This window comes from Apiospora phragmitis (genome assembly GCF_038363925.1).
Source record: "Apiospora phragmitis strain CBS 135458 chromosome Unknown utg000010l:1.0-9815664.0:1.0-9183399.0, whole genome shotgun sequence".
NCBI classification, from domain to species: domain Eukaryota; kingdom Fungi; phylum Ascomycota; class Sordariomycetes; order Amphisphaeriales; family Apiosporaceae; genus Apiospora; species Apiospora phragmitis.
The window spans coordinates 3,816,208-3,837,841 of record NW_027117409.1 but is presented as its reverse complement, the minus strand read 5'-3'; the positions used below and the strand labels follow the sequence as shown (position 1 = coordinate 3,837,841).

Below are 21,634 nucleotides of genomic sequence, written 5' to 3'. Positions count from 1 at the left end.
AGCCGGCACCGACTTAGTGACTGATTGAAGCTGCCATAGGCAGGTGCGATCAAGGTCGTTCATTCCTGCAATCCAACTTGCTAGCTAAGGACCTCCAACCCTATTCTCGCCCCAAAGCGAGTTTTGACAACTTCAATTATCATATTGGAATAGAGAGGTACACAGCCGAATCCAGCAAAGTATCGCGTCCAGCTTGAATATACGTCTGGTGACTCGTATCCGTACTATTATTTTCAAGTGTATTCTTATGCGTTCAGATGTTTTATTCCTAATTATCCAGAAATTTCGACCGGCCCTCAAGTTTGTCATGCACCTATCCTCCCTCGTTTATCTGGATCTGGCAATACACAGATCCTAACCAGAGTGCGGACAAGGCTCTACGAGACTCTCGGTGACAGCATGAACTGGACAGAAGGCAACCTCGCTCGCCACTCACGCGGCAAAACCGCGAAAAATGAAGTGCTCAAACTACAAAAGCAACATTTCGTCAAAGCACGCAGTCGTTTGATGAATGGCGGAACCAGACAAAGCCCCATCAGTATTTCTTTCCTGAATTCGCCCATCGCCAGGCAGCCGCCAATACATGTCGGCTCTCCGGAGCACGGTGAACCCTACTCGTCTGAGGACCAACATCACTCTCCGTCAACGCGAGTAGGTTTCAAGGTCAATCATGGCCAACAGCCGCTTCACGATCAGTTTGAGGAGCATCACCACCATGACCCTTTCGTTGCGAAGCCCAAAGTTATAAGGGACGAGCCCAGCGCAAATCGAACAGCACGCAAAGCAGAAGCTACCCCGGGGCGTGCTTCTCGCGAGAAGCGGCGAAAGCTTCTCGATAGAGCAGACTGGGCAGGCTTGACCATGCAGCAACCTCTGGAGCTCACATTCCCGGGGCAAATGCGCGCGGGTCGAGTATGGAGCAACACAGATCACACGGAACAGGGCACAGCTGGGAAGTCCCGGGTCTTCGTACGCGAGCGACCTGTGAACCGTGCGAAACCCCTTCGCTACAAGGACGGTGATAAGAGATTGCAACCGGCTATCCAGCGTATTAAAGTCCAAGTTGGGAGCCAGGATACATACATTGGGAATGGTTCCAGCCCCCCGAGCACTCGGAGACGGCCGGCTGGTTCTGACCGTGGAAATTCAACCGAGATCTCTACTGTGGCTTCCGAATCAAGCCATGGATCAAGCTGCCGCGACGACTGGGTCCGTCATTGTCGGAAGTCGTCTTCGCGCTCTGCGGACGAACATCGCATGGAATGGAGAGACAATAGTCACCGTAGTGCACGCGAACTTCGGAGACCTCTGGAAGTGACTAGTTCAAGCAACAACTCATCCGAGTCCAACGCAGCGCGCGTTGCATACGCTTCTTTGACCCTCGCGCAACCTGCTCCACTGCGAGCTGATGATTTCCAGGTTTTACGTTGGTCACCTTCAGTGTCACTGGACTCAGGGAGCTTGGAAGTCGAAGTTGGACAGCCAACGTCCAGGCCAGATGCCATGGATATTGCCGAAAATGAGAAATGGAAGACACTGGTGGATTCTTCTGATCACCTGATTCCGTTGACCCGTGGCTCTTCTCTCCTGAATAGCCCACATGTGGTTCCGGTTCTAAGCCCGGGCATCAGCGAGATGATGGTTCAAAGTAATGAGCCGGGTAGAGTATTCACTGGAAGTGCACGCATACAAGACGACGGAGCGAGCACATCCCGCAAACCTCATCGTGCCATGGCAGCCAACGCGATGGCAAGTGGCTGTGACGGCGACACGCGTGAGGCACAACTCCCCAAATCACAAGCTGTATTTCTGGTTACAAACAAGCCTAGAGACTCAAAGGTCCAAAATGACATAGACGAGAACATGGCTTGGATGAAGTTTGTTCTTGACAGCGATAGTGACGGGTTTGAACGTTACGCAATGCAAGAAGCTACACGACTGGCTGCTCGCGAAATACGGCCATCGAAAAGCCCAGAGGAGATAAGCAGCACGGAAGCCTCTTTCAAATACTCACAAAGTATTCGACGCAGCGTGAATTCACCAGAAGTGTCTGCTGATACGTCGTTAGCAAGTAGCGACGGCGTAGCGTCTGCGACAGTCACGAGCGCAAGCCGCAATGCTACTCACGGGTCTGTGTACACTTCACCTTCTGCAACCAACCAACATCTCGAAACGAGCACCACTTGCAACAGTGTCGATGGTACGACTCCTGATGATTTTCCATCATCAGATGGCAATAACTCGGTAAATAAAACAGTGGTTTCAGACGTAGAGACTACCAAAGCAACGATGGCGACCTCTGAGGCCTCCGAAACCAGCAAAGATACCCAACAGCGCCATCGATTTACAGCACCCCAAGCATTCATCGGGAAACATGCACAGTCAGACCAATCCAGATATATGCAAATGCTGCCTCCGAAATTTCCGGAAACCACAAAGAGCAATAAGCGCAAGGGTCGTCGAAAGAAGAAGGCTTTGGATGGGAGGACGAGTATTCGAGAACTTCCAAATTTCGATGGGGATCCTATCGAGGATATTGAAGAGGATTGAACAGTTGGTGCGACTTATCCATTTCTCATCAATCTGCTCTTGTCGAAGAAAGTTGGCTCAGTTGGAAACATTGCCTGTACATAGTATAGCCATCGCTAACCGGATGATTGTGAAAATGTACGATCCAGTACTGCTCTTCCAATGAGAACTTGTTCGTTCTTCAGGTCACGATCGACATGCTGAAATCACCCAAGTTCAAGACCGCAAGGCCGTTTCTTTAGCTACATGAGGTAAGCACACCTCCTATACTCGAGTATAGAAGCTTCTAGCTACGGGATGCACTTTGGGCCTGTAGATACCTATGTAGATCACATGATTTAAATCAGTTACCCACATAATTCCCATTCTAGGGAGTGCATTGCCGGATCCAACAACCAAAATTTTCTTTTGTCTCTTTCTCTCACACTCTCCGGAAGTCCCGAATACCACCTCGAAGCCACCGTCGTCGAGGGAGGAAGTCATGCCGCCGTCCCATCTCGTGATAGTGTGTTGCCATGGCATCTGGCTCGGCGGGCCGGAGCGGGGCTTCGACGAGTCCGAGTGGCTGATTGCCGGGTTCCAGGCCGGTGAGACACCCACGTTCATTGAACACATCAATGCGGGATTGCGAGTCTTGCGGGAGGATCCGGACTCCGTGCTCATGTTTTCAGGGTGAGTCAAGTCTAGTTTGGGGCTCTGCTCCAATGAATAGCTGTGTGAACAGAACGCGGATTGGGAAGAGTTCCATGGGCCCGCAGATGTCAGTGCTATGGGCAGAGAACGGGTAGAAGGCCCTAGAGGCGAAACAGGCTCTTATGTTTCGTGGAGTGCTCTGAGGTGGCTTTGATGTCTCTGCCGATACATAGCAGCAACCATACCAGAATAATAGTCAGAACAACCCCTACTTTTTACTTCGACTGACAGCCATCGCAGGGGCCCAACACGTAAAGAGACAGAGCTATCTGAAGCTCGAAGCTACGAAGACATTGCCGCGGCGAACAACTATTTCGGTATCATCGAAGCCAAAGCCGCAACTGACAGAATACTGTGCGAGCCTCGGGCGCTAGACTCGTACTACAACGTCCTGTTCTCCCTTCTCCTGTTCTGGCAAAACCACGGCGGCAACGCAACTGCTTGGCCCGCTAAAATGACCATCGTGAGCCACGCCTTCAAGCGGGAGCGCCTGGTCGACTGCCACTGCGGTGCCCTGGGTTATCCCCTGAACCGCGTTGACTTTGTCGGGATCGACCCGCCTGGCATGGCCGACGGGACGAACGAGGCGGCCATGAGGGGCGTCTCCCAGGCAATCGCGGAGTGGAAGGAGAACCCGCACGGTGTTGGGGGTACTCTGGCTGAGAAGAGGAGAAAAAGGAACCCGTGGGCCGTTTCTCAGGCCTTATTCGACTCGGTCCAGGCACGGACGCAAAGTGGTGTCAAGACAATTGTGGCAGATGACGGGGAAGAAGTGCTGAATCCTAGCGAAACCCAGCCTTGGTCTATTATTTCGTGTAGAGCTGAACTAGGATAACAGCCCGCTATATCTTTGCAGTCGAAGCCTGTCTGACCTAGGCCTCAGAGACTGTATCTATGATAAAGCGCACTGCGTCCTTCATCATGACATCGTCGAATTTGTGGCCCACGTCAGGGTAGACGATATCTTCGACCGAGATGTTCGCTTGCTTGTCCCAGGTCTCGACTGCCGTCTTGAGGAAGTCGAGAAACGGCTTGGCCAGAGCGTATGGAACCAGCTTGTCAACACCACCAGAGAGAACTTGGAATTTCTTCCCGGCTAGCCGCGAGTCCATGATGAATCCGAGCCTCTCCTTTTCTACATCAGATGGTGAAACTGATATCTCCCGAGTCCCAAACAGGATCCCTTTCGGGTCATATTTTCTGCATGCTTCAACCAGAGCGTGTGGAAAGTCCCTGCTCCCCAGAAAAGATGCGCCGTTGTCTGCCGCCGAATAGGTGGGTAGCTTAGTTAGACGCGCACGATCCGTCATAATCGCTACAGATAATAGTCAGTATAAATCCATGCGAGTGCCCGGCGTAGAACTTACCCATATAATCAGGGCAGCCGATGACTACGACTCCGGCCGAGAGCCGCGGCTCTACGAACATGGCTTGCCATACAGTGTGACCGCCTTGACTGACGCCGAGTGCCAGATGCTGGTCGATGAGGCCGGCCTGCTTCCGGGAACCGAGCGCCGCCTGGAGGTTGCCCGGGCTGCTGGTCCCGTTGCCGAAGAGGTAGCCTTCCAGGGCATCCATCAAGTGGGCCATGTCGACGACCCCGCCGGTGACGACGCCAAACATGTCTTGGGCATGGGTTTTGTTGCCGTCCCGCCACGCATCATTGGACGTTTTGTGAGCCAACCTCATGCCGTGGTTTCGCTCGTCGAACGCCACGGCAATCAAGCCTCTCGACGAGGACGAGGTGGTGCTGTTGTTGGCGCGGGCGTGCCATGCCGAGAGGGCCAGAGCCGCGAAGGTTGCCATGTCGTTCTTGTTACCCAAGCGCCCGTGGTGCAGCCAAAGACAGGAGATGGCCGTGGCCCCCATGGGGAGCTCTTCTAGGCCATACACATCGACCAGGAGGCCGGCCACGGGAATGGTGGTCTTGGAGACATGTGGAGGCTGTCTGGACGAGACACCCATTGGGCTAGTGGTAGACATGTTGGAGGTTTCCTCGGATAATGGATACTTAGGCAGTGATAATTCTATACAAATAGGTATATAACTAGGTAATTGTAGACACTATTCTTCTTGGCGCGCTTCCTGCACTCTAGTCTGATCATGGTACGTTAAAGGATAATAAAGTGAGGCAGGTACAATCCCGAGTCGTCGGAATCGTGGGTCCCTCGGGATTGGCGGGGTTATTTACGGATATAGTGGGGATGTAAGTCTTCATGGTTGAGCCGAGGCGGTACCATACCTCAGGGAAAGAAGAGGTATGCGCTTTTGAGCTACTATTTCGAAACAAGAAATAGGAGAACTTGTGGGCAGTTGGTGGTTTTCCTTTGCTAGGGACACGTCGTTGCTGGGCAGCTGAGGCCGATGACTCACATCAGAAGTGTGAACTAGCATAGTTGATGTGTCCGGATGGGCTGGAAGATATGGAGTTTCGTGCATACTCAAAAGTCTGGACTCACCTCAGCCAGTCGTTTGCTAGTTGGAGAGCTTGCATGATACTCTCACCAGTTACCCGGCCCAATGGCCCTTGCCAAGCATGAGGCCGCACGGACCAGATCGTCTACCTTTTTTCCCATGTCATTGAAGTTTTAAAGGATGTCACTGCCAATGAACAACAGGACGGATGGATTTCTCATATCTTCTCTGATGTATTGATGCACTGGGCCTCAGGATTGGCATGATATAATAACCTCACGTCGGCCTATGAAACGCGCTGGACTCCCTTCAAGCCCATTGCTGTCTCTTTCATTTCACTGAGACACTCATTTCACTGAGACACGCGTTTGCCTGTTCCTTCCAGTGAGCACGTTGGCATATCTTTGCTCCCCTGACTACCGAAACCTTACATAGTCAAGAAGTACCTTTTCGCCTTGAGTTCAGTCCCGTCTTCAAGCTCTTGTTTTCCTCCACAACCGACACCCGCCCCGTCCAAAGAAGCAACCAGCAAGCCCACCAGAAAGGCTGAGAGATCCCCCCAGTCCATAATTCCTCCCAATTCCTCGTTAGCATCCGGACCGGGCACCTCATCATCGTCAATTGTCCATCAAACTCGACCCGGCACACGCGATATATCCCAAACCCATCATTCAACTCAACTGTTGTCGCATCCCGTCGCGCGCATTCGTTTCGATACTCTTTGTTGCCCTTCCCTTCCCTTACCGAATTTGAATCATTCGCGCCATCGGATCTATTTCCTCGGCACTCCGACTAGGCAATTTCATCCTCCATCCTCTTGTTTTGCCATCGTCATTCCATCTGGCCTTGTCCAATCCCCGTTGCCACGCATACGCACACGCGCGCACCAGCCATCTCTTTTTCTACCTCATCTGCCACCACATCACCCCCAAATATGGGTCTACCGTAAGTTTGCGAACGCGCGAGTCGGTTGCGCGCCCTTTTGGTGTATCTCTAGATGTCACGTCATTTGGGTTATCCGGGAGCAGCTTTGTATTGACCACAATTCAGCCATGGAAATCGCGTCGCTTTTAGTCAAAAGCCAACCGTGTTTCACCGCAGCTATTGCGCGCCACTTGCTAATGTGCCATACCCAGGTTGTTTATCGCCCCTGTCGAGTCCGACATTACGTCGAAGCCTTTGGCTAAGACTTCTGCGGATCCTGCTCATGCGCGATCCCCCATCCGCCGTTCTGAACGTCGTCGCCAGCTGCACGAGACTCGCGAGCATCGCCTTCGGCTACTTGCGGCGCTGCAGGCCAACGAGGATAGCCTAACCCAGCCCGAGTCTAATGGTCGTGCATCCGGGACCGCGTCACCTAGTGCAGATGCTCTGCGTTCTTCGCGACATTCTCCCTCTGCCTACGATGACATCCTCGGCCTAGTGCGAGACCACCGTGACAGACGTGACCGGCGCGAGGCTTTACGCTCGAGGCCTTTTCCTCATCCGGATACAAACATTCAGCATGAGGAGAGTTTCTTGAGAGCTGATGGGCCCGAGCCACGCTACGTTACATGGAGTAACGAGTCTACCCCCGATCTCGCAAGCACGAACTGGGGACAGGTAGTGAACCTTTCAAATGGAGGCTCGCTTCTATACAGATCACGCCTCGTAAGTAGTCCTGGAAATCTGTATCTGGAGCGTTGTGTTGACAAATTTTTTAGCGAGAAGCTAATGCTTCCTCTTCGAATTCCCCTGCCCTGTACAACGTTCAATCACATAATTCTCCTCCCTCCGCCTCGCGTCTCACTCAGCGCTCACGGGAGACCAACTCTTCGGGAGCTGGCACACGTACAAGCCGGTCGCAGGTGCCTGACCCCGGTGAATATCTCGAAGAATACCGCCGCCACCGTAATGCGCAACGGGATGCGCCGAGAGTTTTCCGCGAGGCCTCGCACATGGCGCTCAGTTCGATATGACGGCTTAGGCGACCGTGATCGGAGTCTGAGCCCGGAAGACAGCAGTGTTTGGGATACCTTGCAATCGACGTTAACCCCCGACCCCCAGCCCCCGAGCGTGGGATCGTCCTTTGCCTCCACAACGGCTTCAGTAGCCACGTCCCAGACAACGGCTAGTTCAGCGAACACCTCTGTAACCAACCCGGACGAGACCGCGGAGCTCCCTTGCGAACCTGTGGCTGATGATTCGGAATCTGATGGGGAGGGCGAGGAACAGCGCACGGGACCCTCGAGACGTACAATACCGCCTAGCAGTCGATCCTACGCGGATGTGGTCGCTGAAGCTCTGCCGCCGGCCCGCGGCGGGGCAGAAAGACTTGAATGGCTCTCTGACATGCAGCGCATTGTGCAGGGTCTAGCTTCTCGGCAAGACATACCGGATCAATGGTGGGCAGCTGCCGGACTCAACCGCTCATTCGTGATGGGCGATGACTCGATTTGAAGTTTTGCTTTCCCGCTTTAATACGCCAGTCCGTTGACGGAGGACATGATCGGCTCTCGGCCGAGGCAGAATCCCCAGGACAGGAGAGATGAGTGCCCAGTACTATGCTACGTTGGGCTGTACAAACATGTGTATATCTTGGAGAAACCATTACACCAGTTTTGGTGTCGGCGTCGGGTGCATCTGGAGATAAAAGCTTTTTCAGTAGTTGCCCTTGGTGATTTATGACTCTTTGATGGGAGCGTTGGAGTCGCGGCCAAATGAGGAGTCTGCAAAGGGGTTATATGACTCTGATATGCTTCATTTCTGTTAGGTAGCCTCAGGTAGCCTAAAGAAAGGCGGTCTTTAGTGCCCAATTGCCAACCTGTTCGCTAGCCCATGAGAACCTGCCAAGTCTCCTATCAGGATTCTGTGAGCTTTCCAATTCTCCTGCAGAAGTTGTCCATGGAACAGAATAGACATGGGGGTCAACTGAACTTGATGCTTAAACCAAACCACTCTTCTTCTAAGGTATCCAGCCTCATGTGGCTGTAAGTGAGCACGCAACGTGGGATTCCTGACCTACTTAGTCATTTAAGGCACTGGTTGTCCTATATGATAGATACGAGGAAGTGGTACGGCCTTGACCCCGTCGACTGAATGACGTATGCGCTGGCTATTTTACTACTCGTGCCGTCGCAATTGATCAGTCTATCCAAAGTACATACCTAACGTACATAGAGCAACACTGAAGCCCAAAGAGGCATATCGTGTGTTATGGGGACTGGGACCACGCAAGCTGATAAGAAGCATAAGCAACCCCCGCTAGTGGGCCGGTAATGCCCATATGTAGAGCCCTAGAGGACATGCCCGGACCTGGCTTGCCTGGCTACTAGAATAACCGGCCCTGGGAGTTGAAACAATAACAAATCAACACCAACGCAGCCGGCCTCGCCGATATTTGGGACTAACAAAGCAGTGTACTAAGTTGCAGTAGCTTCACGTGGATGGATATCATCAATCGATCAATATGTCTCGATCCCATGGCTACGAAGGTTACGACTCCAGTCCCTTTACACAAGCATGCTTGCTTAGAGACACTGGTATACATCAGTGTACTGACTGAGAGGAAGTGGGATGGCAGACACATTGATCAGATGTGCAATTGGACCTACCTATGTATGTATGCTTAGCCTGGGGGAGATTGAGAAGGAGCATGAAAGGTGCATGAAGCCGCTCAATGTTGAAGTACATTTACATGCCTGCTTACCCTGCCTGGGAGTGAGTGAGCTGATCTCCCGCCCGTCTCCTCCCCACACTTTCCCACTCTCACTTGGAAACCGGCGCGTTTCCTTGCATCTGCGCCAGACCTCATCAGCAGTGCCCTCACTCGCTCTCTCTGTTATTCTGGTACAGGGCGCAGGCACAGGGAAGCCCGTCCCGCACTTAATCTACGATCGGGACTTGGTGACAAAGTGATTGGTGCCCGAGCAAGCAACGCAACGCAAGCAACGCCCGTGAGTGGTAAGATGGCACTTTTGTCCAACGCACCACAAGCTTCTTCCCACTTGCCGCCTGAATTTACAATTGCACGGAAGCCAAGCTAAATTTGAAAATGTACATGTAGACGGACACACCAGACACATCCAACAGACTTTCTGCTGCAACGTGCCTTGCATAACCCCACGAAACGAAACTCAGGACTATCCTCTCCTACTGTATCCGTTACCGTATAGCCCATTGATTGGTTTGGCCTACCCGTTGGCGCCAGTAGCTGGACGGCCGAAACGAAAACGCAACCACGAAAAGACGAGAGGGAAACTCCAGACTGCACGAGCTGGAATGGGACAAGCACTTGATTCATGTCGCCGACCACCTTTTCCTTTGCCCCTCGCAGTCGCAGTTCCCGCCGCCGTGTGCCCTCGAACAGCCCACCAGTCTCGCCGAAGCACAGTAACGCCGAAGCCGCGAGTAGTCGTCTACTAGAAGAAGCGTTGAAGACAACCGGTCATGGCGCCCTCCTCGGGCCATTCCTCGAACCCGTCTACCTCATCCACGGGTGAGCGCCAGTATCATGCCGCCAATGGCAGACCTGCTGTGGCGGTTCGACACTCAGGTACTCCGAGGAAAGGAAGCGGTGGTCGCGACAGGGCGGTTCAGGATCCAGGGCTGAAGGATTACGTACGTACAGAACAAAGGAGCCCATACCTAACTTGCAGTTGGCAAGTATTGGTTCCGCCAGGCACACAAGCTAATACGGAGTGTAATAGCGCCTGGGAGAATGCCTGGGCAAGGGAGCCTTCGGCGCCGTCTACAAAGCGATCCATTGGGGTACCGGCGAGGCGGTTGCGGTCAAGCAAATCAAGCTCGTCAATTTGCCTAAGAGCGAATTGCGCATGATCGAGGTGGGTGCGACCAGATGTCGGTGGAAGATAGAATGCTGACTTTTGTTTAGGCCGAGATCGATCTGCTGAAGAACTTACATGTAAGACTCGCCCCAAAGTTATGGGCCGGCTGCCCAAGGCAGTTCTTGCGGGGCTGACAATGGTTGTAGCACGACAACATCGTCAAGTATGTCGGCTTTGTCAAGTCGATAGACTGCCTAAATATTGTTTTGGAGTATGTTATGCCGCTCATGGATTTATGTCGTGCTGGGAAACAAACTTACATGGATTTCAGGTATTGCGAGAATGGCTCTCTCCATTCGATATGCAAAGCATACGGCAAGTTCCCAGAGAACCTTGTGGGCGTATATATGACCCAGGTTTTGCAAGGCCTTCAGTATCTACACGACCAAGGTGTTATTCATCGTGATATCAAGGGAGCCAATATCCTGACTACAAAGGACGGCAAAGTAAAGCTCGCCGACTTCGGTGTTTCTACAAGTACTCTGAGCGGGCCTGACAAGGAGGCTCAAGTGGTGGGAACACCGTACTGGATGGCGCCAGAAATAATTGAATTATCCGGTGCCACGCCTGCATCAGATATCTGGAGTTTAGGATGTACTGTTATCGAGCTGCTGCAAGGAAAACCACCATACCATCATTTGCAAGCCATGCCCGCACTATTCGCTATTGTTAACGATGATCATCCTCCTCTACCCGAAGGCGTATCTTCTGTAAGTGACCAAGACCCGTGCAAGCTCATGTGATAGATTGTACCGGACCTACACTCTCTGCGGTTCTAACTCGACACAGGCTGCTCGGGACTTTTTGATGCAATGTTTTCAGAAAGATCCGAATCTTCGTGTCTCTGCGAGAAAGCTGCTCAAGCACAACTGGATAGTCGGCTGCCGGAGGAGCGACGCCCCAGTCGCAAAGGCCTCGGCTAACTTCAGCCAAGCCGTTGAAGAAGTCAAACAATGGAACAAGGCTTTAACATCCGACACCAATAATCTACGGGCCTCTACTGGCTCGGACTCTGGCCCGCCCCAGCAGAACCACCCACAAACGAGATCTGGTCTTAATACGCCGGCAAAGGGGCCTTTGACTCTCGCCAGCCCCGGCCAACGGCCGAGGACTTCCGGTCTCCTGAACTTGCTGGTAAGTTGTTTGCGGAGCTCGGGTTCTGGCCGTTCTCACGCGGCGTTGGGGAAACAGTACTGATACCATACAGATGACGATAATTGGGACAATGACTTTGCCACTGCAATATCGCCTACCGCCTTGCAGCTTCCTCTGATCAAACCGCAAGATCACTTTGGGGGGATGCTCTCCGCTGACCGCTTGAAGCAATTTGCTTCGATTGATAGCTCCCGCGATATATCTGGAAATTGGGATACCGATATGGATGGAGAGCTCATGACTATGAAGAATTTTGGCGGTTTCCATGAAGAAGATCCTCAAGAAAAGACCATTCGACCTAACTGGAGATTCCCCTTTGGTCCGGAAAAGACCCCGGAACCAAAAGGGCAGCTAGAGTCCCGGAGCCTACAAGGTCTCCCCGGAAACGCTCCACCAGCGGGCACTATCGGCGAAAGTCGCAGGCGAAGAGCCTGGGGAATAAATTTGAGTTGCCGTCGCGGCCTGATCTGCTTTATAGAGAGCAAACGGTGGAAGATTATTCGGACCTCTTCGACAACAATGACCAAACTGATCTCATCTTTAACCAGAGGATTGGCCAATCGAGAAAGGTATGCTCCTATGGCTCTATTTACCCGAATGGTGTAAGCTAATACTCGGCAGCCCGAGACTCCCCAGCTATTCCACCCTTCAGACCTCACTAGTTTACCCCGTTCTACGCAATCACCTGTTAGTGGAAGCATGAGACGAACAGCCTCGTCGCGACCCTCAGTTCTACCGGATCGGCAGATGCAACGGTCGCGGTCGTCCATTGAGATACAGAAGTTTGCAGAGAGCGAAGGCGACGAAGATTTCTCCGATATATTTGGTCCTGGCGACAATATTACCGAAAAGGCCGAAAGCGACCGAGGCTCGGAAGACGGCGGGCTTATGGTCCTATCCAAGCTATCCAACAACTCGTGGCTTGGCGACGACGAAGATGAAGATGATCCTTTTGCTTTTATGGACCCAGGCTGGGATGAAATGGACCTCGAGGCAAACATTGCCCGAGACCGGCATGCCAGGTTAGCAGAGAAGGTGGAGGCGCTTGTACGATCAATCAAAATGATAGAAGGCGAAGAAAAGCTCTCGGAGCTTTCCGAGGATCTGGTAAGTCGGCCAAACAGTCGTTCGCCCCAAGTACATCGTGTCTCTAACAATGTCCAGCTTGCCCTTCTGTGGGAACATGCAGAAGTCAAAGACCTCATCATCAGTGCACATGGCCTGTTGCCTATATTGGAGCTCCTTGAGCCATGTACAGTGAAAAGCCGACAGCACATGATCCTGCAGTTGCTCAAAGTCGTGAATACGGTAAGCAATATGCCCCTAAAGCAAGGTGGCAGGAGCTAACAGTGTGGCAGATTATTCTGGACGATGTTGAGCTACAGGAGAACATATGCTTTGTTGGTGGTATCCCCATTATTACTAAATTTGCAGCGAGGCAATACTCGAACGAAATACGATTGGAAGCCGCCGCCTTTGTACGACAAATGTATCAAACCTCGACTCTAACCTTGCAGATGTTCGTGAGCGCTGGCGGTCTCAACGTCCTGGTGGAGTTCTTAGACGAGGACTACGATAGTGCTCGAGACCTTGTGCTGATCGGCGTCAACGGTATCTGGAATGTATTCGAACTTCAAGGACCTACTCCCAAGAATGATTTCTGCCGCATCTTTTCCAGGAGCAAGATCCTAGACCCGCTAGCCTTGGTGCTGCACAGGGTACTGGACGAAGACGAAGGGGATGAACTGATAGAAGCTATCGAGGGCCGTATCGTCAACATCTTCTATCTGTTCTCCCAAGCCGAGAACTACGTCAAGGAGATGGTGGCTGACCGCCAAGTGCTGAAGAGTCAGTCCCATTTCAAGCCTGTAAAGTTTCTGTCATGCTAACGCCAGTCGCAGGTATTCTCAAGGATCTGCGCCGGATGACGCCAGCACATCAGATCACAATGCTCAAGTTCATCAAAAATCTGTCTATGTTGTCCACTACGTTGGAAACACTACACTCGGCCGATGCCATCGATCTGCTGATCGACCTGTTGAGCGGGACCATGAAGAAAAGCCACCGTCATTTCCGGGAGATATCCAACCAGGTGCTCAATACCTTGTTCAATCTCTGCCGCCTGAGCAAAGACCGACAGGAATATGCAGCAGTCAATGGTATCGTGCCGTTGCTGCTCAAGATGATGAAGACTGACAGACCACCCAAGGAGTTTGTTCTTCCTATTCTATGCGACATGGCGCATTCTGGAAGCAAAGGCCGCCGGTTTTTGTGGCAAAACAAAGGTCTGGACTTTTATGTGTCTCTTCTGGCAGATCAGTACTGGCAGGTAACGGCCTTGGACGCCATTTTTGTATGGTACGTTGATGACTAAAGCCCCTTACTTACCCCTGTTTACCATCTGTGGCTGGCACTTTTACTGACCATTCATTAGGCTGCAAGAAGAGACTGCCAAGGTTGAGGGGCACCTTATCAACGGCAGCTTCACCCAAGAAATCATTTCTTGCTTCACTAATTCTAAAGTTAATGCGTTCGACCCGAATCTGCTCGAGCCCCTGCTCAAACTTCTTCGCCTGAGCCCTTCGCTGTCATCCATGTTGGCAACATCCGATATGTTCTCAGGAATCGGGCAAAAGCTGGGCCACAAGAAGGCAGTTGTGCGGTTGAATTTGCTTCGTCTCGTCCGCAACATCCTGGACGCACGCGAAATCGATTACTTCAGCAGCTCAAGAGACAAATGTCTCACATCACTTCTCGAGGACATCCAGACGCTGGCGGACAAAGACTCTGCAGTGTTGGTACGAAACTTGGCATCCGAGCTTGTCAGATCCCACATCAATGGCGAGTCTGAGCTCGCTACTAGTAGCATATCGAGTCTATCTGCGTCGTCATCAGCCGCAACAAGTGTAGGCCGTACGCGGCCTGGCTCGCGACCTGGGTCGCGCCGTATCTACACCCCACCCTCTCTCCATTCTTCGGCATCCACCCCCATGACTCCGACACATGCCCACCGGTCCTCTCAGTCTGCCTTTATCGAGGTAGCACACAGCCCAAAGCGTTCTGCGGTTTCTATCACGCACGACCGCGACCCGTCGCTTTATAGACCGCGGAGCCGAGATAGTACCGGCATCCCGGTGTCCTCGATACCGCGACGGGTCAGTGGTGATCTGAGCTCGAGCGTCGGCAGTAAGAGCCGACTGCCTCGCAACCCGGGCGTGCTACCGCGTACTTCGGTGAGCGACCTGTCGGACTTGAGGCGCAATAGCGTCTTCAGCAACAAGGAAAACCTGACTGCTGATGGGGGAAGTGGCAGTGGGACTAGATATCCCTTCGTACCAGAGAGTCCGACCTTGTCGTCGTCGTCGTCGTCGTCTAGGCGCAATGGCTCGGTTAGTAGTACTAGTACGAGTCACTCACGTTCGGGTTCCGGAAAACAGCGGCGGAGTCGCGCCCCTAGTGAGGGCGGGGCCAAGAAATGGACTCCGGGCGCGTAGTGGCGTTTCGGTCTCAACTGATTATGATGGGGTGGTGTTGTCAGCCACTCTCGGTCTGTTATTCAGTCAGTCAGTCTAGTGTGTGGTATTGACTGCCTGTCTGCCTGTCATGCGATGCAGGCTTGGCATTCATGATTTGTTTTCAGTGGTGGTTGTGGCTTGTTTCCCAGAGCGGGCGATGGTGGCATGCATGCATACAAAAGGCGTTCGTTCTGTTGCTCCTCCTTTACCTAGCCATTTTGACATTTGTTCTATTCGAACAAGAAAAACGCATTAAAACGTTCAAAAGTTCGGGAAAGCTTCATAGCATAGCACGGCACAGGGGCGAGGGAAGGAAAGGACGGGTGGAAATCCTGCATCAAAGAAAAGAGGGCATACGAGGGCAAAAACGCATGCATGGATGGATAATGAAATACTACGTACCGGGAATGAGGGGGGGAAGTAGATGCTATATCATCTGTTAAGGACCTGGTATGAATATATGACGTATGAGTTGTATGGAGTAACTATGGATGAATGGATACTCGGCTTTCGAGGCTGTCCTGTGTTAAACCCCCTCGCCCTATACGATGTGAAGAAGACTTGAGAGTCCCATGAAGCATAATATGATATAACTGCCCTCAAACTTGGTCCTCGACAAACTTAGAATGGTCGATTTACGGAGAAGTTGTGGTTCGCTTCTGCTGAATAGGATATATTGCTCTTCTCTCCCCTTCCGCCATCATGCAGCTCCTTTAGTCGAGTTGCGTCTCGAATAAAAGAGTCCATTGTGGCCAGTCTTCGATTGTCTCGTTCAAAACGAGCCGCCCGTTTCTTTGCCATGGCTAAGGTCGAGGAGCCGTTGGGATGGTTCAGCTTCCCTCCCGAGATCCGAAATATGATAGTGAGTATATCAACGGATAAATATATATATGCTCTTCGACTCAATACTGATGCCATTGCTTAGTACCGAGAACTATTGACCGCCAGGAAGTCGCAAGTCAAATTGTGGCGTGCGCCGACATATTATAATACCATGTCGCTTTCGGGGGCACGGTTCATTTCCGTTGCCATCCTGCGCACAAACAAGCAAGTCCATGCCGAAGCGATTGGTATGCTGTACGGGTTGAACACCATACACATTTCTGGGTCGTTGCCCGACTGTGTTCGTCATACCCCGGCCATTGGCGCCGGCAACGCCAGCTTGATCAGGCTTGCCTCGTTCTCCCATCCCTCATAGCGCCATTACGCTGCCTGCCTGCCGGATGACGGTGGCGGTGAAGGTGGAGGAGGAGATGGTGGCTCTCACCCCCCTTCCACCATTACATCTCCTTTTTCTGCCCAGCTTTGCTCCTCGCGAAGCACGGCTGCTGCCCCGATCTAACGGAGATCATGTTCATGAACCTGGGATATCACGAGTTCGACTGGACGCCGGGCGACAACGAGGGAGCCTTGGCGGCGTTCCCTCGCTTCGACCGCCACCTCCGGGCGGCGTTTCCGCGCCTCGAACGGATCGGCGTGCAGGTGCACGGCCCCGACGACAACGACGAGCGCCACCTCCGGACCTGGGGATCCAAGGTGGGAGCATTACTGGGATACGGTGATCAGGATGAAGGACGCGATCCGAAAAGCCGAGTTGGGTCCTGGTGCAGGGGTAAACCACCGTTGGCTCACTCGGCGAACCCAGCCAGTGATTGATGGAATCACGGGAACCTTTGGTGGGCCTCATCATCAATGGTCTCCTACTACCGGTGGTCCAGCCAGGCTAATAGCATTGTTTACTTCTAGCGGGTTTGACAGTCAACTGTATAGTAAGCTTTTCCTAGAACCCCCCTGGAGCAGCAAGCGGTTGGTTAGAAGGAGCACGGCCGTGATGATGGACAGACAGAAAGTACAATACTGCCAGCAAAAAGGAAAGAACCAGACTCGGTAAATACCATGCAGCCAGTCGTATAAGCGAGTATACGGCTTCTGAGGCTGTCCGGTATTAATGATTTCTGCAGGCGATGTGGAAGCCTTACATACCAAGTGGATATATACGACTTCTAGAGACACTTCAAAAACCAATAAAATGTATTAGGCTTGTAGATGCCTGGTTACTAGTAAACTTGAAATTAATGTCTCTTTGAAAATGTCAGAATCACTCAAACATTTCATCCATATTCGCTTTACTGGATATAACGTACAGATGTGACCATGTTAACTCACGATAATCACTAGTCTAGAGAGACTACGTATTTCTTCCAAGACTCATGGTTATATCTCCTAGGATTGAGCTTTGTTTCTTCTTTTATGTTCTCTGTCTGGTCTGCCTAGCTAGTACAGAGATCCGTGGTGAGCGAAGTCATTACCAAAATTGTACCCTCGCCTCCCCCTTGTCGGCCGTTAGTCTCAAGTCAACAAATCTCACACTCGTTGCGGCACTGTCGGTGCAGCTCGCTACTGCTGCTGCTGTAGCTACCGTACTGCTTTCCTGCCCTTGAAAATAGCAGACCTGCCCTCGCAGATACAATCCTGCTAAAGATGCTCCCTTTCTAGTTGTATATGCCTAACCAGGCAGCCAAAAACGCCCCAAACTCCTCCTAATGATAATGTGCGCATCTAACTTTCTGGTGACAGTGCAAGGAATGACGAATGCCCCACGGATAACCCCCTGTGATGCGAACTCCTGTAGTTTTGATCCTTTCGCACAAAAATCTCCGTTTCTATCCTTTGTTTTTGTCGTCAAGATGTTCGCACCGATTACACTGTGATGCGTCGCTTTTCATCAAAGTCGTGACTGACCCATGTCTCAAGTTTGGGCGTTATCCAATTAACCTTAGTGCACTCGCCAGTGGCATCAATCCAGTCATTGATGCCCTTCAGATCCCAACCGCTCGCCCATCGCTCTTTGTCCTTGCCGTCCTCGGGCGCCGCCTTCGGTGCCCCGAGCTTGAAGCTGCGCGCTGTACAGCACTGCTCGTCGTGCCATCGGTACTGGAAGCAGGTCCGGTTCTTCTTCTTCTCCGCCATGGTCTTGTGCCAGGCCTCTCGAGCTGCAGCGTCACTGGGACCAGTGTCTTCCGCTTTCTCCGTGTCGCTAGCACTTGCTGAATCCTGGTCCTTGCGAGATGGATCTCGTGGTATCACCTTTTGATCTTTCGTGTCGAGTTCCCATTCCTCAGGTACATCCTCCTCTTGGCAGACTTTGGCGCAGTGTTCCGGCGATTTCCATGCCTCCTTCTCGACCGCCGTCATGTCCTCAGGTTTCTTCTGGCGATCACGCAAATGGCCCTCTGCGCGTTTCTGTACCGCGGGGTCAGGATTGATATAGCATACATCGTCCGAAAGGTTGTCCCAGTCTTGGCGCGTATCCTGCATCTTTGGGGCTATGAGGGCATCAAACAAGTCCTTGATTAGGAGAGTGCGCTGTGACGAAAACTACGTTAGCCGGGTTTCCAATAGTTTGGAACATGTGGCTTGAAAACAAGCTCAGGGGGCGGATTTCCGAGGATGGGGATGGGCTGATTTCAAAGTTCCAACCGCCCTGTCGGCGCCTCCCAATGACAATGTATTAAGGGGTTTGTGGCTCCAACTTACTTCGGTCTTGCGTGTCTGCTCAAACTGCCACACGCTGCTGATTTCCTCCGCGTTCATGTGATGCATGGTCAAGATGGGTTCACACCAGTGGCCTGGACCAAAGGGAAGCGTGCTAGGCTTTTCGCCATTGAACATGGGCCATGCCTGGCGGATCTTGACGTTTTCGTATTCTTCGAGCGCCTGGGCAAGCATCAGGTCGCCACAGCACTCATGGGCGCCTTTTGCGTTGTACTGCTTGACCATGCCGGGGTGGTACTCAATAAGATGCCGCAGCAAGGCCCCGCTCATAACGTAGCCAGATCCGCCGTGGGCAAAAGGAGTACCTCCTATGAAGCTCCGACTTCCCAGGTAGAGCTTCTCCTTGGGACTGAACTGGCTCTGCGTGTGCAGCCAATGCACCATGTTGGGCCAGAAAATGTACGTGTCGGCCTCGGCAAAGACGTACCAGTCGCGTCCGGGGCGCATTCGCCACGTCTTCTCCATCATGGGGATGAACTTGTACTTGTCGAGGTTCCAGGCTTTGTGGCTGTCTGTTTTCGCATCGACGCACGACTTCTGCGACACCGGGCATTCCTTCTGGTCGCGATAGAGGTCGAAATCTTCATTATGCGCTTTGGCCGTCTCCTCCACGTCGGCGAGCACGTCGTAAATGTGGTGCTTGCCGATTTGTTGTTCCTGCACACATGTTAACTGAATGTCTCACTTGCGTAGCTGAGCTTAGTTTTGGGCGCATTGCGTTGCGTCGCGTACCATATCGGAAAAGAGCAGGAAGTCGGGAAGGCATTGCAGTGTGGTGAGCAATTGGGTGGGTATTCTGTCGAACGCCTCGGTGGCGCCTGTCTTCATGACCAAGACGATGCCATTGCTTTCGGGGAAGCTGTCGCAAGGACTGCTGAAGTTGTGGTACTGCGAGACCATGCCCTCATTGCCGGGTTGGTAGAGGGTATTGTTGTAATCCTGGCCATTGAGAAGCGTCGAGGCGGAATCGTAGAAAGTGTGGGCGTATTCATACGAGCGCTCCTTCCATTGTGGGCGCAGGTGGATGTAGGTGGTGAGAAGGGCAATTACCGTGAAGCCCCCAAAGAGCCGGAGTCAACGGGAATAGGCCGATATAATCATGTTGGGCGGCCAGGAAGGAATCCGAGCACCGGAGGTTGCGGCCCTAACAAATCGAATGCGACATGTAACGGGTGGGTAAGCAGGCAAGGTCGTCAAGAATGTCGTCGAGAAGGTCAGCAGCGTAACATCCGAAGCCTTTGGTTGCAGTACAGGGAACGAATAACAGACAGACACGGCCAAGAAAAGAATAAAAGAAGGGAGGAGGCGGAGGGAACGGGCGACTGGCCAAGAGTTTTTGCTGAAGAATGGGAAGTGACGAGTGTCTGGTGCTTGTACGACCACAATCAAATCAAATCGCAGGTATGCGAGTGAGTACAAGTTAATAAATTGGTAACGGGGAGGTGGTGCCGGCAAGGGCATCAGTGATGTACATCCAGCTACTTGTTGCGGTTTAGGTACGGACATGGGAAGACAGACAACCCTGGCCCCGGCCCCTGTCAAGTCAAGTCGCTTCCCTCGTCTCGATTTTCAGATGTCAGCTCAGCTCATCAGTCTATTCTTTCACTTCAGTGCACTCCTGTGTTACCTCTAAGCCTAAATATAAGTCTAGACCCCGTAGGGCACAAACGCAACTATCGTTTGGTGCTGACGAGAAACACAATCTTCCTGCTACTACTGTACCTATTTTGCGACGTTGGGACTAAAAGCAGGCACGTCTCGCGTAATGCAGTGCGTCTCCCTAGCTGCGTAAACTACTACCGGCCGGCCCTTGATTATGGTTTTGAGACGGCGCATTCTTGGGCGCAGGATAAGCCTAGGAGGGAAGAAGGAAAAAAGAACGGGAAGACGAGACAAAACAATAACCACCATGTGTTGATCAGAACGAACCGTGACAATCACATGTGGGCAGATGCACGGTGGTCTGGCGGTTATCATGCAGTTTGCTCGTCTGTAGGTCGGTCGTCCTATACATATATCGGCCGCAGGTAACATTTGCTTGCAGATCGCTGCTTGCAGATCGGAAGCAGACATAGTTGGGATGTATAACGTATTACGGCCTACCTTCCTAGACGGATCGAGTATCGAGTTACATGGCATGTCGAATTGCCTGGTGCCCCCTCCCCGATCAAGTTTTCTGCCATTTGCCATTTGCCATTTTGCTGGTAAAGTAAAATACTGACTGTACCCATCCAATGCCAGCTGATGACGCACGCTTCCATGGCGCACAGGCTAATCACATCTGGTACCTAAACGCAGGTCAACGGGATGTACGTACGTACCAGCAGAGCCTAGCAGACTGGCAGGCTACATAACCTATGTAGCTAGATCCCATCCACCGAGCTAAAAGCAAATTGATCCCACTTAGCTGAGCCGAGCGGGTGGATCAGTTGAATAAAGGGAGAAAGGGCCAAAGCTTATTGTACTTCGGCATAATCGCAGGAGCTAATCAAAATCAAAAGACAGATTTACAGGGACAAAGACAAAACTCATCAACTTTCCTCAGCATGTGTGTCCTCTATTAATCAATCTGGCAATCAAGATAGTCTATATCCGCCCCTTGATCCAAATGGCACGTAGCACGACACACACGCGGTCATTCCCCCTCCCCCTCCCCCTCCCCCCTCCCCCTCCACGCAACCCTCCGCTGTGTGGGCTCGCCCATGCAGGGAGGCAGAGGCCGGGAGGAATCAAGATCAGCAGTGATGTGATAATCAATGGAGACCCGCGCACTCCTCTATCTTACATACAACCACGCAAACAGTCCAAACCTGCCCACGGGGACCCCCCTTTGCCTAGAGATATAAAGCCTTCCGCTCTTACATGTATGCTTTGATTGGGCAGGCTTCTGGACATGAAACCGCCTTCACGTAACCCTCTTTGCCCGCCCAGTAACCCGATTCGCCA

General features: G+C 52.3%; 7 protein-coding genes across 7 annotated transcripts; 5 read left to right on the top strand and 2 right to left on the bottom strand.

The window, feature by feature from the left end:
- Positions 1–399: 399 nt before the first annotated feature.
- Positions 400–2,550, top strand: PG994_010953 (uncharacterized protein; the record flags this gene model as incomplete). The annotated part of the gene is made up of 1 exon (XM_066862362.1): positions 400–2,550. The coding sequence occupies one exon, from the start codon at positions 400–402 to the stop codon at positions 2,548–2,550; it is 2,151 nt and encodes a 716-aa protein (XP_066711472.1).
- Positions 2,551–3,010: 460 nt separating this feature from the next.
- PG994_010952 (uncharacterized protein) lies at positions 3,011–4,057 on the top strand (the record flags this gene model as incomplete). The annotated part of the gene is made up of 2 exons (XM_066862361.1): positions 3,011–3,201; positions 3,463–4,057. The coding sequence occupies 2 exons, from the start codon at positions 3,011–3,013 to the stop codon at positions 4,055–4,057; spliced, it is 786 nt and encodes a 261-aa protein (XP_066711471.1).
- Positions 4,058–4,094: 37 nt separating this feature from the next.
- Positions 4,095–5,205, bottom strand: PG994_010951 (uncharacterized protein; the record flags this gene model as incomplete). The annotated part of the gene is made up of 2 exons (XM_066862360.1): positions 4,095–4,537; positions 4,590–5,205. 2 exons carry the CDS (start codon positions 5,203–5,205, stop codon positions 4,095–4,097), a joined length of 1,059 nt encoding a protein of 352 aa, XP_066711470.1.
- A 1,366-nt stretch (positions 5,206–6,571) lies between these two features.
- PG994_010950 (uncharacterized protein) lies at positions 6,572–8,076 on the top strand (the record flags this gene model as incomplete). Its single annotated transcript, XM_066862359.1, has 4 exons — positions 6,572–6,582; positions 6,774–7,287; positions 7,341–7,527; positions 7,586–8,076. The coding sequence occupies 4 exons, from the start codon at positions 6,572–6,574 to the stop codon at positions 8,074–8,076; spliced, it is 1,203 nt and encodes a 400-aa protein (XP_066711469.1).
- Positions 8,077–10,065: 1,989 nt separating this feature from the next.
- PG994_010949 (STE/STE11/CDC15 protein kinase) lies at positions 10,066–15,112 on the top strand (the record flags this gene model as incomplete). Its single annotated transcript, XM_066862358.1, is given in 11 exon segments — positions 10,066–10,236; positions 10,326–10,460; positions 10,511–10,540; positions 10,628–11,173; positions 11,187–11,597; positions 11,727–12,187; positions 12,281–12,725; positions 12,783–12,926; positions 12,977–13,466; positions 13,520–13,976; positions 14,053–15,112. The coding sequence occupies 11 exon segments, from the start codon at positions 10,066–10,068 to the stop codon at positions 15,110–15,112; spliced, it is 4,350 nt and encodes a 1,449-aa protein (XP_066711468.1).
- A 1,371-nt stretch (positions 15,113–16,483) lies between these two features.
- Positions 16,484–16,789, top strand: PG994_010948 (uncharacterized protein; the record flags this gene model as incomplete). The annotated part of the gene is made up of 1 exon (XM_066862357.1): positions 16,484–16,789. One exon carries the CDS (start codon positions 16,484–16,486, stop codon positions 16,787–16,789), a length of 306 nt encoding a protein of 101 aa, XP_066711467.1.
- A 1,044-nt stretch (positions 16,790–17,833) lies between these two features.
- Positions 17,834–19,690, bottom strand: PG994_010947 (uncharacterized protein; the record flags this gene model as incomplete). The annotated part of the gene is made up of 3 exons (XM_066862356.1): positions 17,834–18,499; positions 18,671–19,345; positions 19,421–19,690. Coding segments are annotated over 3 exons (1,611 nt in total), but the record flags the coding sequence as incomplete, so codon positions are not given.
- Between the last annotated feature and the right edge of the window lie 1,944 nt (positions 19,691–21,634).